Genomic DNA, 20,240 nt, shown 5'->3' with positions numbered 1-20,240 from the left:
CTTTCACACGATCGGAACGTTCAGGTCCGCCTGTCAGTTTTGACGGCGGACCTGAACGGCGCTCCATGTTAGCCTATGGAGCGACTGATGCCAGCGTAGACATGTCCGCTGACATCCGACCCCGTCCGATCTGCTAAAAGCAGACGGATGGCCCTACGTCCAGATCCGTCGCTGGCAGATCGGATCGGGTGAGATCTGACGAAAACGGACAGAGTCTGCCTCGTGTGATTGAGGCCTTAGTCACCGCTCTGTGCTCTGCCCCTACAGAGATCCCTGGAGCACCAGGCAGGAGAGGGGGCTGGAGCGGCTGGTTCAGGTTCTCAGCGCCACACTTAGAAGCTGAGCCGGCTGCTGGTCAGAAGTCTGGCTGGATCCTAACATTATTATTGGGATCCCTTCAGAGTCTGGAGTGGCTCTGTGATGTCAGCAGACACTGGCCTTTAGTTGTCAGCTGATACTGGGTAAGAGGAAAGCACAAGTAAGTGCACTCCTGTGACCCACACGAGAAGTAGGGCCAAAAGAGATTTTAAAGTGTAAGTTTGCCTTTTCCAAAAAAATGAAAACACCCTACAGCCTCCCCACTCCTCCTGGTCCCGACTGTACTTACCTCTGTGGGAGCTGTCAGTGCTCATGCAGCCACTGGGAGATTTTAAAATCCCTGCTCTTCTTCCCTTTTTTGGGTTGGATCAGATTGATTCTGGCTTTTGGGTTGGATCTGAGTAATTCTGATTGGCCAACACAGAGCATCTCTCAGATCCATCCTGGAAACCCAGCAGAAAGAAATCCCTGGACCCCTGCACTGACTGCGTGGGCACTGACAGCTCATCAGTCATAGAGGTAGGTACATAGGGGACCAGGGGTGGGGATGTAGCGTGTTAGTTCACCTTTTCCTTTTTTTCTGAAAAAGTGAACAAGCCCATTAATAATAAATAATTAAAAATAAAAAACATGTGATATCCCTAAACTTTTACTGCCAAATGAAGGCCAAATTTGTCCTGAATAAAAAGTAATATTCACCTGGATACACTAAATAGTTGCAAAGATATGTACAGTTTTGCTAAAACGTGCCAAAGTTACAAAACTAGATAGGCATTAAAGTTTGTTTTGCCTTTATCAATGGAGAGTTTAAATAAAGATGATTAAAATGAGCCAATAGTTCTACTTTAATGTCTGCAGAATCCCAATAATATTATTTTAAATAAAATATGTCTCCTCAGTCTATTATGAATGCTGCTGCTAGACTCGTATACACCTCACTAAGCAATCCGTGACTGCCAATCCCTCACTGGCTTCCACTACCCCACCATATATAATTAAAAATACTAACCACAACATACAAGGCCATCCACAACATTGCCCCCAGTTACCTCACCAACTTCATCTGAAGATATTGCCCAAATCCTCCCTTCCGCTCTTCCCAGGACCTCCTGCTCTCCAGTTCCCTTATTAACTCCTCTCATGCTCGCCTACAGGACTTCACAAGAGCCTCTCCCATCTTCTGGAGCTCCCTGCCCCGTTATGTCCGATCAGCCCCTACCATGTCCACCTTTAGGAGATCCCTGAAAACTCATTTATTCAGGGAAGCCTATCCCACACCCACCTAGGAACTGTACCCGAGCCACCCCCATCAAATTATCCCCAGGAGCTATTACTTTTTGTACCATCACCCCTTCCCTTTAGAATGTAAACTCCATGAGCAGGGCCCTCTTGTCCCTTTTATATTGAACTGTATTGTAATTGTACTGTCCCCCTTCTACATTGTAAAGCACTGTGCAAACTGTTGGCGCTATATAAATCCTGTATAATAATATTGTTGTAAAGTGCTGCGCAAACTGTTGGCGCTATATAAATCCTGTATAATAATATTGTTGTAAAGTGCTGCGGAAACTGTTGGCGCTATATAAATCCTGTATAATAATAATATATGGGAGCCCTAAATGCAATGCCAAACAAATGTTCTGTGTTCTTCTCAAACAAGCTGGTGAAGATCTGAAAATAAATTCTATATGTGTCTTTTAACACTAAATATTTCGAGCAGCCCTGGAAATACCATTAGGTGACAAGTTCTGCGGCACAGCATGCACCTCTTTAAAGACTCCCAAACACTTCTGAAAAAATCTTTCATCCTTTCCCTCATCCAGAATAGAGCAGGTCTGTGCAAATGTGGCCTTTCTCTTGTAAAAACAAGGCAGTCTTGTGTTACAGATTACCCGATAAATCCCTTGTGCCTTCACAGTTCACTGCCTACAGCTGCTACAGATGGGCAGGAGCTCTTTCTCTCTCTGCTCTGTGCTGTGCAGCCGGCAGTTGAAGGAGAAAATGGAATGATCAGGCTATTAACATCGGAGCCGTGAGGAAGACGAAGCACAATAAGAACAGCTGGTGTTTCTGCCTTGGCCGATACAGCGAAGATAATCAAATCTTGCCTTTTTTCCCCCCTATTTATTTATGTTTGGGGAGAGACTTTGGGTGGAGGATGGGAGTTAGCGAGGGCATTAGAGGTTAAAGAGTTAATCAGCCAATCTGTAATACACTAAGTCACTTTGACGCACTTATCAAATGGATTGGCTGTACACTACACATAGAATAGAGCGCTTAGGCATGTAACAACTTGTGTTAAATGTCTGGGTTCTTTTTAAAGCTGCGATCGTTTAACAGGAATGCAGCTTCTGTACAGGAATGTACTACTATTGTTATAATTCTTATTAACGCAACTGTCGCGATGAACGACAAATATCACTGGACGTAAAGCAAACCTGGCACAACCCGAAATAAATGATGTATTACCAAATACCAGCTGATGAACAGTCTCATGGGAACCAGAGCAGATTTTTAAAAGACAGTTACTGGTATCAGTGGGTAATTCTCATAGAATCTCATTACACAAGCAATTATATATTTTTAAGTGAATTTGAGGCATACATTGGCATTAAGGAAAATGTGTTTAGACATTTAAAAGAAGTGGACAAATTGTCACCAAAGTCAGCTCTTGATTTTAAATTAAAGCCCAATGCAGCCATAAAGATATTTAACTAAAAACATTCATTTTCATATTCTTTTATCTACTTTGCAGTTATGTAGGGTTTCTGAATTGACTGTGCAGTCCTATAGGCAACAGTATTAGACCCAGTGCACTCAGTAGGCACCACTCAGTAACAGGCCTGGTCTGACATGCCCCCTTTATTCCTCTGTAGTACAAGTTTGTGTAAAGACACTTGTGCACTGGAGTGGGAGGACCGGAAATATCGGTTTCACTGAAGACAATCATATTTTAAGGTATCTCCTATCAAAACTCAGTCACACATCCTAACATGCAAAGGTACAGGACTATAAAGAGATATAAAGGTGTGAGACTTCAGTTGGACTTTAATATTTGCATTAAACTATTTTATTCTTTATTGACAACTAAGAATTATAATCAGAAATCTAAGAAGACATGAGTTCACCCTCTGCAGAATGCGAAGATTGTTAAAGGTTAACTCCATCTTTTGCACCATGTTACATGTCACATACAAATTCAGGGTATAATATGTAACATGGTGCAAATGCCCCCTTCCCCCCCTCTTAAATTGCCCCAGACAGACTTAGTTCTCAATGGAATACAAGTGTGCTGATCACCACACTCGTAGTCCATTGACACTTCCTCCAGCTCAGTAACTGAAAGCCTGAAAAGCAGCTGGAGAAAAGGTCTGTAGCAGTGTTGCCAACCTACCAGATTGAAATTTACTGACATGGCACGTAAGATTTACTGGAACAGCCAAGTTTTTCCTAGCATTTCCAAAAGTTACAAAATTATAATTTTAAGTGTAAATTTCAGTATTTAGGCTACAAACAAGTCCAATATGCAATTAGCTATGTGATTTAAGGTACTGAAGATATTAAGACAAAAAAAAAATATTTCTTATTTTATTTTTCATATATATATAAGAATTGTATTGGCTATGGGGGTACCTCATCCATATGGAAGTATGTTTGGAATTTGGACAGATTGAGCAGACTTTACTGGTACCAGAGAAGGACAATCACTACATAATATTACTAAATCTCTTTATTGCAAAAAATTAAAAAATGTTTACACATTTATATAAAAACAAGAAAAATAAGGTTCTGATCAATTTGACCACTTAGTTGGTATCAAATTAATCTCTGTTGCTATTGGGTCAAGATGTCGACGTATTTCGCTTTTATGCTTTCTCAGGACCTTATTTCCTTGACTATAGATAGAGACCCTGTTTAGAAAAGAAGGAGAAATAACATTTTTATCAGATATAAAATACAGCATTACGTTTTAACAATATAGTCTATATATATATATATATATATGTGCATCAAGAGCCGCTTACATATAGAGAGGAGCCCTTGCAAGAGTGACGCGCCAGCTGTCATCCAAGGGCAGTGCAACAAACAGTGTTCTCTCAAGATGAATCAACCGATAGAGAGGCACCATTTACCAAATGGTCTTATTCTGAAAAATAAGCATAAGATTTTTTAAGCCACCATGGAGAATGCAGCTGGCACTAACTTAACAAGGTAGCTGGAACAATATGGTACTTACTGGACACAAGATCCCATAAGACAAAAAGAGGAGAGTCAGCTACCAATTTTTAATTCGTATTAATGACGGGTTTCTCAGCATGACCTCAAGGGAATCTAGAACACAATGCATAATCAGTATTCCAAATACTAAGTCTATATTCCTAAACTTTTCACCAAACAAAATAAGGCAGATAAATATACCTCTAATGTATAAGGATAGTGGTCAATGATGGTAATGGATTGAAAGACTTGATAATCCCTTGACAGAGTATTCAAGTAGAGCCTAGACATAGTATAGAAAAAAATTGCATATAATAAGATAGTTCTATTTACTCAGCAATCATGCAAATTCCAATGAAAAGACAATCCCATTTATGACAGCAGGCCACACACTTACCAAAAAACTAATGTCCAAGGATCTATCTAGCTTTGAACAGATTGCATGACAAGACATCCCTCTTCACATCCAAATCCTAAATGCTCAGCCTGAGAGTCTATAGAAATATACATATAAGTGCAACTGGTAAGTTACAATCAAGGCTTCAAAGACAACGATCAGAGGGTCCATTTCTGAAACTGAATCAACAGCACTCACCTCTATTAACTCCCACTAGATAACATAGCAGCGTCCCTAGTTGTTCAACTCCCCACACTAGTGTTTATAAAGGCTAGTTTTGGCACCAAAATAACAAATTATTCATTATTGATGTCAGCTGTAGAGGGGAGGCAAGATCTGATGTTAGATCATCTCAAAACAACCATACAGAGCTGCTTGGCAGAGCCATATGGTCCCGCGCATGCGCCGTACGTCATTCTCGGTCTGAATCAAGCTGAAAGTACGTCCATGAGTAGTAGAAGGGGCATGAGTGTTCTAATCACAGACAGCAGAGTAAAAGCTGTCAGATAATATCTATTAGTAGAATGTAGACTTATCCAGACAAGACAGACTCTCCCCCACAAATAATCACAACTATCTCCAACCAACAGAGCATATTTGACCAGCACCAAACCATCATAGTAATAATTAACCAGACCAAACACAAATTAAGTAGCCATCGTAATGAAAGATAATGCCTGCATGATCATATAATTTCGAATAATTTCATATAATTTCAAGGGATTCCCTATGCTCCAACCACCACAACACCACCACCTTGGACAAGCAGGGGCCATATTAGAGCCATCCTACTCCCAGATAACAGCCATGCATAGGGTCCCAATTACATATGAAAGAGACACATTGATTAGAACTGCCCAAAGAGACTCTATGGCACGTCACTATTATACACATTTAAGATAAGTTTTATTAGGGCACTAGAACTATCATCTCATCCCATACATGGGTGTGAATCATGAGCCACAATGTTTTGTTATGAAATATACTGTAACTGATAACATTGTAAATATACGGTATTGGGAGGGATTTAGGATGTAAAAGCAGCATTTTGTAATTTTAATAATGTGTATGGGATGTGATGATAGTTCTCTTGCCCTAATTAAACTTATCTTAAATGTGCATAATTGTGATGTGCCATAGAGTCTCTATGGGCAGGTCTAATCAGTGTGTCTCTTTCATATGTAATTGGGACCCCCTGCATGGCTGTTATCATATAGTAAGTAAGTAGCTCGGGGGCAAGACATTAGAATGAGCATGCACACACATGAAATTGACTCTCACAGTGACACTGACAGCAGTGTACAGCAGCACAGATGATGATGACACCTCACCCACACGACATGTCCCCTCCTGAGTCACAGTGACAGTCTCTCTCAACACCAGGTGGTCCCTTCAGTCTGCTACAGTCCAAACAGCACTGGCAGTCCCGCTCCCGGCTTGCCTTGCTCCCGTCCAGCAGACCCACACATGAGATTCCGGCCGCTCTGCTCAGCTCCCTTGCACCATGACATCCATCACATGATATGCTCATGCACCGCCTCCGCCAGACCCGTCCCCCACTAGTCCAGCCCAAACACACTGTAGCAGGCACTCGGATGGTCTCGGCGGATGCGTAGTTCTGAGCCGAGCATCACAGCCATATTTTTTCCTGGCAACATTTTCCTGTCACTGTCATTTACTTGCAGAAGAAAAGTGTCCATTTTTTACTGGCTGCCAGTAAAAATACTGACTGTTGGCAACACTGGTCTGCAGGAGCCTAGCATTGTACTTGTGATCAGTGGATGCCTTTCAGGCTCCTGTGAAAATAAACAATAAATGTACATTTTTTTTTTCACTATAAATATGTGTGCATTTATTTTTTATTTTTTTAAGGGTGGACTTAGCCTTTAGAGTGTATCTAAAGCAAAAAACAAAAGTGTATCTAAACTCCCAAAACAAAAATTTAATTCATTGCAACTTATCAGCCCTTAGATGTGGTGGCTGCATTCATTTCCACTATCGGGCTAAGGCCTCGTTCACACAGTGCATATGAATGGATGCGCCATGAGAGGGCCATGTTTACCCAGCTGGGAATGCCATGCTGTCCCGTACATCCCCATACAGGCAGTCCCATTGCTGTCAATTGGGACGCAGTGGCTACACAGACACAGCCGCTGCTCCCAACATGAAATCCATGCAGGTGCACACACCCAGAGTAGAAAGAATAGATCAATGGTGGAACAGATCTTCCTATGACAGTTTACTAGCATACCATAAAAAGCTTATTTCTAATTTATCTTAAAAAACATCTTACAATTTGATCAGCTATCGTGTTTTCACAGTGTATTAAAATTCCTTATGCCATTACTTTGATCTTTATCAGTAAAAACAGTTCAGGAGGCTAACAGCTTTCAGCAAAGAAAATGGCAGAATATACACAAAGAATGGAATTTGTTATCACTCCTTGAAGGTCAACATGCTTGTTTCATGAAATAATTCAGTAAAAATTCTGATGAATTAATAAGCTAGTATTTGCGTTTATGTACAGTATGTATGCATCTAAGATAGGAACCTTAGGCTATAAGCTATTTGAGGGTAGGGACTGATGTGAATGCACAGTATGCAAGAGGCACACAGCTGCCTGAGGCTGCAAAGTGTAAAGTTTGAGTGTATTTCCCGGTCACAGTTACTGCGCACAGCCACTTAATAGAAACAAATAGCTGTACATGGCTGCATATATACACTGGTACTTACCCAAATAAATGCATACGTACAGACTTAAAACCCCAGGTGCAGACAGTCTGCAATGTCAAAAAGTTTCATTTCCACTATCAAAGAAATCATACCTGGTGATCCTACCAGCAAGGTGTATGCAAAGGTGCTTGCTTTCCTTGGGTGATAACACATAAAACACAGTGTATCATAATCAATAGCCATTTTTTAAATTATTCAGTAAATACATCTTAGCATTTAAAGTGATTGTAAACCTCAGACATTAATCTGAACAAACCATATCCCTCTATAGTGTTTACTTGCCTCTCTCCAGAGCACTTAGAGGTTGATTTACTAAAACCGAGGAGAGAAAACTCTGGTGCAGCTCTGCATACTGTAGAAAGCAGTCAGCTTCCAGGTTTCTTTTATCAATGCTTAATTGAACAAGCTGAAGTAAGAAGCTGATTGTCTATCATCCACAACTGCACCATATTTTGTTCTCTCCAGTTTTAGTAAATCAAATGTCATTCCTCTCTGCTGCCGCCTTCCTCTGCTATCCGCATGAGTCACTTCTTACAAATTTTCCTGACACCAAGTGCTAAAAAGGTGATGGGGAGGGAGCTCCAGCTGACTGACAAGCTCAGCAATGTACCCGTGTGCTGCGGAAGGGGTGGGGGCGGGGGGAGGCACTGTCCCTTCCCTCCAATCAGCTTTTAGAGCTCTTATACAGTGTGTAACTGCAGCTCCCCATCCCCTGATATGTGAGTCTGTGAAAAATCCTTTACATCTCTGAGTTTTGCAACAATGCAAATTTTAAGTACAAATGACTGCAAATAAACAGTTACAACTTATGTAGGAGGATTTGTTTCATCTCCATGTATCACCTGAGGCAGGTCATTTCACTGGATAAATGTAAGGGTTTAAAACCACTTTAAGTACTGCTGATTTCCTCCAACCTTTTTCAGTCACTTCTGCCTATATACACAGTTACACACCATTGCTCAGAACCTGTCCCCTTGTAGTGTCAGTAGTGGACTATGCTTGTGTCAGCACAGCTTGCTTGTAGTTTCCGCCAGGGGTGCATATGATTGGCTGACAGTGTAGAAGCACAGTTGAGAGACAGTTATTATCTTCTAACAGGAAGTTCCTGAAAAAGGACCTTCATGGCTGAATGACCAGGTAATCTTTTAATGAAGCTGTAGATTTAAAAAGCTTGAAAACAATCTTTGAAATTACATTAGCTTTAATAAACTTCACGTTACAAAAAAATAAAAAATGACATGAATACGTTAAAGATTATTTGGGATTTTAGTGATAGCGAGAGTGCTGGAAAGGTTCGCCATACTCACCACTGTGATGTTCAGCAGCCACTGAAGCACACAACCTGCACAAGAAGTGCATTGGAAGTGCACAGTGTAGAGAGAGAGAAAACACAAAGTAAGGGGAAATCTACATTTTTTTAAACAAAAAAGTAAGGCAACCCATAGCAATCAAACTGACTTCACATTGAAATCATGCCAGTTCAAGATGGATTCTGATTGGCTGCTATATGTTACTGTACCTAAAGTGGAACTAAACCCTCCTATCCTTTACAGCCAAGGACACTGCTATCTAACCTCTATTTGATCTGCAGTTGCCATGGCACTGCACATGTGATCAATTATTACACCAGCCATCCAATGGCTTTGCAGTTCGGTTGAGAGCAAAATCAACTGTGACAGTTATCATTCACAGCATGCCTTAAGAGCCCTTGCACACTGGGGCGGTTTGCAGGCGCTATTGCGCTAATAATAGCGCCTGCAAACCGCCCCGAAAGTGCCGCTGCTTTCATTCCAGTGTGAAAGCCCCGAGGGCTTGCACACTGGAGCGATGCGCTGGCAGGACGGTAAAAAAAGTCCTGCCAGCAGCATCTTCGGTGTGTATACCGCTCCTTTACCGCTCCTGCCCATTGAAATCAATGGGACGGCGCGGCTATACCGCCGGCAAAGCGCCTCTGTAGAGGCGCTTTGCGGTGGTATTTAACCCTTTCTCGGCCGCTAGCGGGGGTTAAAACTGCCCCACTAGCGGCCGCATACCGACGGTAAAACGCCGCTAATAATAGCGGCGTTTTACCGCCGACGCCGCCCCCCGCCCCAGTGTGCAAGGGCTCTTAATGTGCCATATTGGGATATGGTTAAATTAATAGTCCCACTTTAACTCAGACCTAAACTTTCAAAAAATATTGCCTAGTATTGTAGAGTACTGTAAGTAAAACTGGGTTACTGTAGTTAAGAAGTAACACTCTTGGATAAGACTTCTTTAGGTAATAGTTGTTCTAGCTCATGTACTTCAGTGAGGGTATAATCAGGACATAACACTTAGCTACTCTACTTTACTGCTAGTAGCTTTGTTTGAGTGTGTCATAAACACTTTTAATAACACTTAATATGGAATTTTACCATTATAGAATGCATCAACATTACTCAGGTAAAGTACCTAAATATATACAGTAATACCACTAAGTATCTAATGAAATGTTTAAAAAAAATATGTATTGGGCTCATAAATTATATGCCTCTGTTACCCTAAGAGTACAACTGCATTCCTCATAAAACACCCAATTTTCAGTAGCAGGAGATTTGGAAAGGTGAAACACATGACATACATTCCATGTGAGAATTTCATAAATGTAAGCTCACAGAGACTCAGTAACAAGACTCTGCCCAAATGTGAGACTCAATTAAGCTTCTCATAAGTCATAAGTTGGTAAGTCATGGATCAAAATCTGGCCAAGAAGATTAAAGACAACATGCTTGTAAATGTGTAGGAAAAACAACCTGAACATTACCATCCAAAACCATGTGCAGCCTGGATTTTTAAAGCAACCTAATGCCTTTGCCAAACTATGACATTGACATATGGATGAGTAAAATACTCATAAGAAGACCTACTGCAAAAAATAATAGACTTTACCCAGAATATCCTCTTTTGAGTAGGTTGATTGTATACATTTTCAGTGGAACATTAACTGGAGTCCTTTAATTTGTACTTATGTTATCTCATTCAGTGGTGCCTCACATACTGGCCACAACCACTACTCATTATGTTAGTGAGGTCCAGTAGGCCACAACATTAATGTCCAAGAAGGATAACTTGGGTTAATCACTTAGATGCCCCGACATGAAAGAAATTGCATCTATCCAGATGCCCTTTCTCTTTTTTTGTTTTCTTGCAGTAGCTTGTTCAGTTCAGGCAAAATTGTCCTTCATATAGGTGTATAAAAAAGGTGTAAATCTTTCTGGTCATTTGCTTACTGCAGGGCTGGCTCTGTGAGCTTCTGCGCTGGAAAGAAAACCCAAGCCCAGAAAACCGTACATTGTGGGAGAACCTGTGCACCATACGACGTTTCCTTGGTCTCCCTCAACATGAGAGAGATGCCATATACGAAGAGGAATCCAGACATCACCACAGTGAAAGACTCCAACATGTTGTACAAATTACCCCTGAACCTGTACAGGTAAGAGATAAAAGCCTTCGCTTAGTTTTTTTTTTCCAAAGGTATACTAAAGCAAAGAGCAGTGTGCAGAACGAAAAAACAATTTTTTCCCATTTTTCACAGGTCTCTTTATACAGTGAGCATGCACCGCTGTGCAATCATGGCTCTAACTGAGCCATGCTGGGCTGTTTTAGCCTCACCTGGTATTTTCTGCAGCTGCTGATCAACAAAAGTTTTCCAACTTGTTAAGTTTTCCAACTTGTTCAATTGACAAATGTTGATCACACGATTGACTTCTGTCAAACAGGGTTGGCCACTGGTCCCTGCTGAATCAATCAAATATTGAATCATCTATGGCCAGCTTAGGGCCCATGCCACACTTGTGATCTCATTTATGTTGACAACTTGCTGGCCACGGGATTATTGTGCGGGGCAGGGCAGAGAAATACTCATCTGCTTGCAGAGTCACTCTCTTGGATGAGCGAGGTGTCATTTTGTCATGGCAAGTGACATTCTACAATATTTTCATCAGCGGGGAGTGACACCTCACTTATTCACCCAGCTACAGTGCAACCTATGTTGGTTTTCTGGAGCTGGAGATTTCCTCAGAGGGATCATTGACCCCAAATCACCCTGCAGAGCGTGATGGAACCTAGATGTTTTCACTGAGGTGTAACTAAATGAAGTAGGCGGCCACCAAGCACAAATCATTTCACCATACTGCGTATACCTCACAATACACAACATCGAACATTTGTGTATTTGAAAGGCTCTTATTTTGTGATGAACACACTTCAATAAAGGTCAAATACAGGACAGAGCAGCCACTTCCCCATGCAACATTTGCTACTTCTACTACTAGTCATTCAGACCATGTCTGTACTTGAAGTGTTTTTTTAACTACACAAGAAAGACCATTTTCTGGTATAAGGAGAATGTAGTAAAAGTCCAACTTGAAAATAACTGATATTATTTAGAATGTACATAAAAATCCTTTATAAAATACAAATACACACGGGCTATCTGGTCAGATTCAGAGTAGCATTTTGTGAAGATGTTCAACTGAGAGAAATACTGTATGTGGCAACCATTGCAACCCTTGTAAACTGTACACTTAAACACCTATATTTGACATTTTTGCTTATGGATAAAATGCGGTAACTACAAATGATACAATAGGATGCCTATACTTGGCATTTGTGGTTGTGTATAAAATGCAGCCACTGCAAAATGTACACTATGACATCTATACTTTTTCCTTTGCGCTTATGAAAAAAAAGCAGAGACTGAACATTAGGAGCCCTATACTTCTCATTTACATTTATGGATAAAATGCAGCCACTGCAAACTGTACAATTGACATTTGTGCTAATGGATGAATGCAGTTACAATTGAATATACTGACTGTAGGACACCTACAGTATACTTGGCATTGTGCTTATAGTAAAATGTCACATGTCAAAGCCACAGTAGACATTATACTAGAACCCTATACTTATCATTTGTGGTTATGAATAAAATGCAGCCACTGTAAACTGTACACTAGGACCCCTATAATTGGAATTTGGGCATATAGATAAACACAATCACTGTAGGCTGTATTGTGAGACACCTATATAAAAACACAAAAAGAGAGAGAGACACACACACAAACTCCACCGACTAAGTGTAGCAAATGTATTAAACGTTTAAATAAAAAGCAAATATTCACTCACAATGTGTATATTCCAGAAAGCACATGTAATACAGACCAGCAGGTGACAGCCTATCCACAGCCGAGCCTAGTATCTCCTGGGACAGCCTCTTGTCCTAGATCAGCAAACCAGCTGTATACCAGGCCAGGGATCTAGAGGACATGATGAATGACGTCACAGGGGAGCAGGGCAACACGTTTCAGGACGGTGCTACCACTTTATCAACCCTTTATCATCATGTGCTGTGCTACATCAGAACATATATACGCTCCAGCCACCATTTTAAAGAAGCTCAAAACTGGCCAGCGCTGCCATCTTAGTGTTGCCCACATACAGTAGATAAAGCTACAGGTGCCATTTTGAAAAAGATCAATGGGCCAGCATCATATTGGGGTAGGCCAAATGAAAAAAAACATGTTATTAGTGTAACCCAGAGTAGGTAAATTAGAGGTGCCATTTTATATTTTGGGGAAGGCGAAACTGAATGAATTATGGGTGCCATTTTGAAGAAAGATCAAGAGGTCGGTTCCCTATTGGGAAAGGCCAAAAGTCATACAGATTATTAAAGTAGCCCATAATAAATAAACTGAAAGCATTTTGAAAGAGATCTGACTTCATATTGAGAAAGGCCAGATTAGGCTTAAAAAAATATTGAAGGGCATTAAGGGATGGCGCCACCATTATTGTACAGACAAAAAAAGCTAGTGCATTGCGGGCGCCATTTAGAGGGATAAACAGCAGTGGCTCCAAATTAGAGAGGATAAAACAGGAAAAACCCACACACACTCAGTTTTTACATATACTGCCGGATACTTTTACTTGGCATGTATGCTTATAGATAAAATGGAGCCACTGTAAACCGTACACTAGGACCCCTATACTTGGCAAGTGGGTTAAATGTTTTCGGTGAATGATATAGAGTTTCCCTTAGAGCGACAAAACTCCTGTACACAAATATGACCTGAAGCGACCGTATGCCAGGGATGTTTTTTTTAGCAGTTCAAGCTATAAATCAGCAATGGAATACCTGTCCAAGTTTTTTTTTATGAAGTCACTTCTCAGTTTTCTTTAGTTTTTTTTTGATCATTTGAAATGCACGGTAGCCAAATTGATGCAGTTCATGTACAGAAATAGTGATGCTTGTTCCTCACTGAACTTTCCAGTACCTGTGTTGGATGCCTTGTCCATTTAGAACAAAGAAAGGGCTGTCTTTGAGTATAGTGGATAGCAGCACATCAAGATGAGAGCGTTAACTACAGATAACTCATACCGTGCACCTTGGGGAGATCCTCTTCAATTGCTTCTGAGGCCTTAGCTGCCTCCTATCTCATAAACTTCCCACTGGGGGTTTGCTTCGCACCCCTCTGTTATAGTTTGGGTATGGCCCCTGGCTTACACTGCATGAGCCCTTATTGCTTGTGTAAATGTGTCAGTGCTAAAATACATGATGGATACATGCAATAAGGGTAGAGATGTACTACCTTTATATGGGCTACAATTAACCTGCTCAGTGCCAGATGATTCTGTAGTGCTTTGAAATAAAGGTCTCATGAAAGACAAGCTTCTGTTTGATCTAGATTGTGTTAAAGTAGATGAAGATGGAAATAAATGGTATGCGCTTCTGTAGACACGTGAGTGATAGTTGTGTTCTAATTTTCTGTCCAGATCTGTAATTTTTCATTTGTTTGTACAGGGTTATGAACTTTTTTTGTCAACACATAAAAATGAAATGTCATATTCTTGATGAACGAGAATTTTCTCTTTTATTTTTTCAAGTAGACACAACCCTGAACAAGAATCCTTGACATACTCATATCTTGCATTACAAACTAGAAAAGTTAAGGATTTTTATTTTAGCTATACTATACAGCTATTTGGAGAGGTGTAGACTCCAGAGAGAGAGAGACATCATTTTGCCCCTGTACAAATCATTAGTAAGATCTCATCTGGAATATGCAGTTCAGTTTTGGGCACCAGTTCACAAAAAGGATATTGGGGAACTGGAGAAAGTACAGAGAAGGGCAACCAAACTGATAAGAGGCATGGAGGAGCTCAGCTATGAGGAAAGATTGGAGGAAATTAATTTATTCCCTCTTAAGTAGAGGAGATTCAGGGGGGATATGATCAATATGTATAAATACATAAGTGGTTCATATAGTGAACTTGGTGTTGAGTTATTCACAGGACAAAGGGGCACTCTTTATGTCTGGAGGAAAAGAGATTTAATCTCCAAATACGGAATGGTTTCTTCACAGTAAGGGCTGTGAAAATGTGGAATAGACTCCTATAAGACCAGGGCATTTTTTGTGATAGGGCACTGCATTATTTTAACTGACAGTTTTGCGGTTGTGCGACACTATACCCAAATTAAAATGAATGTCCTTTTTTTTCCCACAAATAGAGCTTTCTTTTGGTGGTATTTGATCACCTCTACGTTTTTTATTTTTTACGCCATAAACAAAAAAAAAGATTGACAATTTTGAAAAAAAACCCAACATTTTCTACTTTCAGTTTTACAACATAGCCAATAAAAAAATGTAAAAAAAAAACAAATTTCTTCATCAATTTAGGCCAATATGTATTTTGCTACATATTTTTAGTAATAAAAAATCCCAGTAAGTGTATATTAATTGGTTTGCACCACATTTATAGTGTTTACCAACTTTGGGATATTTTTATTTATTTATTTTATCTTTTTACTAGTAATGGTGGCGATCAGCAACTTATAGAGGGACTGCGATATTGCGGTGGACAATCGGACACTACCTGACACTTTTGACAATTTTTTGGGAACCAGTGACACTAATACAGTGATCAGTGCTAAGAATATGCACTGTCACTGTACTAATGACACTAGCAGGGAAGGAGTTAACATCTAGGGCGATCAAAGGGTTAAATGTATGCTCAACATGTGTTACTTTGTGTGCTTTGTGCTGTTTTTACTAAGAAATGTGCTGTTTTATACTTCCTGCTTTGCAGGGAGAACAAACAGCACATTGCTGCTGTCAGAGGAGACATAATACATAATATAAATGGATACTAATATTTATAGGTAAAGTTGATCCAGGGAACATCCAATTGCCTCTGGGGGGGATCAGGAAGGATTTTTTTCCCCTGCTGGAGCAAATTGGATCATGCTTTGTTGGGGTTTTTTGCCTTCCCCTGGATCAACTGTGGGTATAGGATTGTGTATATAGGATTGTATGATTATTTTTTTTCTTAAGGTAATTTTTTTTCCCTTTTATTGGTTGAACTAGATGGACTTGTTTCGTTTTTCAACCAGACTAACTATGTAACAATGTAATTGTTTACTTTATTATTTGTCAAAGTGACTATCGTTCACCTTTATTTGCTGGAGCGGGTTTTGATGCAGTGTACTGCATCACATAATGCTACACTGAAAAAAGTACAGCATTTTCTTAATATTTTTTCAGCACACACCATTGCAGCACAGCAGTGTGAACCGAAATAATGGGTGATAAGGCAGATTTTCTGGTCTATGCTGCGTTCGGCAAGGCTGCTCACGACCCAGTGCATATGGTATAAAGGGGCCCCCTAAACAATTTACATTATTAATAGCTGTCATTTTTTCAGGTATATGGTCATGCATAGTCTTACTGAGTCTTAAAGTTGTTGTAAACCCTTTACAAACACTTTTTACTACAGGTAAGTCTATAATAAGGCTTACCTGTAGCTACCCCGAATATCTCCTAAACCTGCACGATTTAGGAGATATCCCCTGTATCAGCATGTACCGATGTCATCGGCACATGCGCACTGAAGCAATAGCACGTTGGTGCCGTTGCTTCAGCTAGTGTGCCGTCAACGGCGGCTCCCGCGCCGGAGCCCGTGATACCTGGAAGTAACCCGGCCGGAGCGGTGTACGAGGACGGCTGCAGGGGCTTCGATCTAAGCTAAGTAATTCATTATGCCTTTGTCTTGAAGGTTTTTTTTTTTTCTTTTTTTTAGTGGGTTTACAACCACTTTATGTGGTGTCATAACAGAATTTACTTATGTGTTCCCTTGGGGTGATTTCCCTTCACTTCCTATCCTGGAGATGCAACAGAAATTGAGAAGAACTCTCTCATGTCTTGTTGCAATAATAGTGTTTGTCAGCCTGCCATGCATGCTACTTTAGTTTCCTAATTCGCTGCCTATCAGGACTATCAAATAGACAGCTCAATGGCCAACTGAAGTAGCTTGCACGGCAGGCTTACAACCCTAAAATAAATGCTTTATTTTAGGGTCACGTGACCCCACAGTCATTGTTGCTTTCTTCTTCCCCATTGCAGAGGGTGCGCCTGCACATCAAGTGGATGAGCATAGAGTTATGTAACACACACAGAAGGGAGGTACGTTCCCCATCTGTGTGTTACTTTCCAGAAGACTGGTCCATGCTCCCACAGGCTGCAGCTGCAACACACAGCAGGGCTGAGCAGGGTGTGTGATTGCAAATCTGACTACAGGAGATATAGACACTTGCGTGTCAGCACAACAGCCCATATCTTCTAATAACAATCCCATGGTTGCAAACTGACCATGGCAGCATTTGCTTTTGTGCTTGGCACGGTCAATTGATCTATATAGATATATATATATATATATATATATATATATATATATATATATATATATATATATACAGGCATTCCCTGGGTTACAAACAAGATAGGGTCTGTAGGTTTGATTTTTTAAGTGTAGCTCCAGCCAAAAAACTATTTTTAGGCTTTTTGGATAGCATAGGGTCAGGTTAACACTCCTGTAATGTTTGTTTTGCTGTCTGTGCCCCTGTTCAGAAGATTTCACCTCACTTTCTGTCCCAATGACAAATGGATTTTGAAAATTTTGAGTTGTTGTGGAAGCAAGGATTGGTGATAAAGCATCAGTGGAGGTACCTTTTTCCCATAATAAATCTTATGCCCAATACACACGGTCGGATTTTACCATGTGTAGGCTCCATCAGACATTTTCCATCGGAATTTCCGTCACACAAAATTTGAGATCTGCCGAGCTGCCATACCTGGCTTGAATTTTGGCACCAGCTCGACAAAAATCAATTATTTAATCAACTTTTGTCAAAGTGACCAAGTAGAAAATTGTGCAACCAGATGCAGACACTGTTCTGGTATTTCTGGCAAATAAACAGGTATTTTTTGCACTTATCAGAAAGATAAAACAAAAAACTTCCAAAGAAATATATAGCAGATCAAAATGGATCAAAGAGGAGAAGTTTATTGTAATGCCCCGTACACACGGTCAGACTTTGTTCGGACATTCCGACAACAAAATCCTAGGATTTTTTCCGACGGATGTTGGCTCAAACTTGTCTTGCATACACACGGTCACACAAAGTTGTCGGAAAATCCGATCGTTTTAAACGCGGTGACGTAAAACATGTACGTCGGGACTATAAACGGGGCAGTGGCCAATAGCTTTCATCTCTTTATTTATTCTGAGCATGCGTGGCACTTTGTCCGTCGGATTTGTGTACACACGATCGGAATTTCCGATTTTGTTGTCGGAAAATTTTATCTCCTGCTCTCCAACTTTGTGTGTCGGAAAATCCGATGGAAAATGTCAGATGGAGCCCACACACGGTCGGAATTTCCGACAACACGCTCCGATCGGACATTTTCCATCGGAAAATCCGACCGTGTGTACGGGGCATTAGAGTTTACATGCACTTCAAACTTTCAGGAAGGTTTTTAACCTAAGTCACTCTTCTGTGCCTTAATATCTGTAACAGTTAGTAAAGGCAGACAGTGCCTTTTATTGCAGGAAAACGTTCTTTGTGCTCAGGTAATCAGGTGAGGGTGCAAAGCCAAAGAAGGCTGTGTGAGATACCTTATCAGGGCCCTAGTACACACCCTCTACCATCTTCTGTAATATGCTGCCAATCAGGGCTCTAAAATTGGTTAACGACTGTGGAATCCTCGGAATGTGACAGCACCTACATGTTTTCTATTGTTTACTGAAACATCCACCATCCCAGCACAGCTGCTATCAGACGTTATGAATATAGGAAGTCACTTAGAAAAGCACAGCAGCATTTTAATCGAGGGAACTTCAGATCAGTTGGGCATGCAGTGTCAGCCCAGCCTCTAGCAATAAGTCTCATTACCACTCAGGGTTTAGTTCAGCATCTTACTAATATCAGGTTTCCTTTATATTTTAAAGTATAACTAAAAGCAAAATTTTTATGTTCTGGATAGAGTTGAGAATAATTAGAACACCGGTCAGGCTTTTATTGCTGTCTGTTTGTATTTGTGACCCTTCAGGAAGGGCTATTTAGAGTAAAGCCCCATACACACAAGACGAATGTCGGAAGACATCGTCCGTTAAAAAAAAGTCCATCATTTGGCCCGTGTGTATGCCTCCCTGCCTGACAGAAGCCGGCTTCTGTCGGACAAGCATGCTGGAAAACCAGCCGCCGACCAACTCCCGATCAGCGCTCTCAGCCAGTTGTGGAGAGCGCTGATCAGAGTGTTCTGGCGGGGGGGGGGGGACATCCCCCTCTCAGAACACAGCAGCTCTGTGGGAGGCATTCCCCTGTCAGAACACAACAGCTCAGCAGGGGAGATCTGACCGGACCTGACAGTTTTTCTTTGTTCAACCCGGGTTGAACGAAAAAAAAACTCATAGTGTGTACCCAGCTTAAGGAACTCCTGATGCTGCTTTGTTTCCGCCTTTCAGATAACTATATTGCAACACCCACAATGCATTCAGTCAATTCCAAGCATAAATACTCCATGTATTCCAGATATGTAAATATTAAAAACAATAATTCAACGCAAATTACATACAGTTAGCATAAATAACTACTTCTGTGCTGATATCAACTTACTTTATTTCTTGTTCAGGTACTTACCTTGGTATAATTTACATTTAGGCTTAGTATGCTGTCTCTGCAAATATTACAGCATGTGTTACAGCAGAACTCCAGGTTATAAAAACACACCGTTAACCTTTTTTTGAATTAGTTATAAAATCAATGATCATTTATACATAAAATTAGCATTAGCTGTATAGCTTTGCAGTCAATCCAACACTAAACACCCTTTCATTATTTTGATGCTGCTCAGTCATTGTCCAATCACCTTCTCCTCTGACACTGTGAGTCTCTTACATAGTTACATAGTTACATAGTAGGTGAGGTTGCAAAAGACACAAGTCCATCAAGTCCAACCTATGTGTGTGATTATGTGTCAGTATTGCATTATATATCCCTGTATGTTGCGGTCATTCAGGTGATTATCTAATAGTTTCTTGAAGCTATCAATGCTCCCAGCTGAGACCACCGCCTGTGGAAGGGAATTCCACATCCTTGCCGCTCTTACAGTAAAGAACCCTCTACGTAGTTTAAGGTTAAACCTCTTTTCTTTTAATTTTAATGAGTGGCCACGAGTCTTGTTAAACTCTCTTCTGCGAAAAAGTTTTATCCCTATTG

The 20,240-nt window shown here is 40.6% G+C and overlaps 1 protein-coding gene across 4 annotated transcripts in view; it reads left to right on the top strand.

The window, feature by feature from the left end:
- Nucleotides 1–20,240, top strand: part of SATB2 (SATB homeobox 2) — a 303,695-nt gene that overhangs the window by 235,445 nt on the left and 48,010 nt on the right. For all 4 annotated transcript variants that reach the window (XM_073633444.1, XM_073633449.1, XM_073633445.1 and 1 more), the window contains one exon: nt 10,923–11,120. In XM_073633444.1, the coding sequence (XP_073489545.1) occupies nt 10,923–11,120 (198 nt within the window). The remainder of the gene's footprint in view (nt 1–10,922; nt 11,121–20,240) is intronic.

This window comes from Aquarana catesbeiana, linkage group LG06, assembly GCF_042186555.1.
Source record: "Aquarana catesbeiana isolate 2022-GZ linkage group LG06, ASM4218655v1, whole genome shotgun sequence".
NCBI lineage: Eukaryota > Metazoa > Chordata > Amphibia > Anura > Ranidae > Aquarana > Aquarana catesbeiana.
The sequence above is the reverse complement of the archived record's forward strand: the minus strand, read 5'-3'. Positions and strand labels throughout refer to the sequence as shown.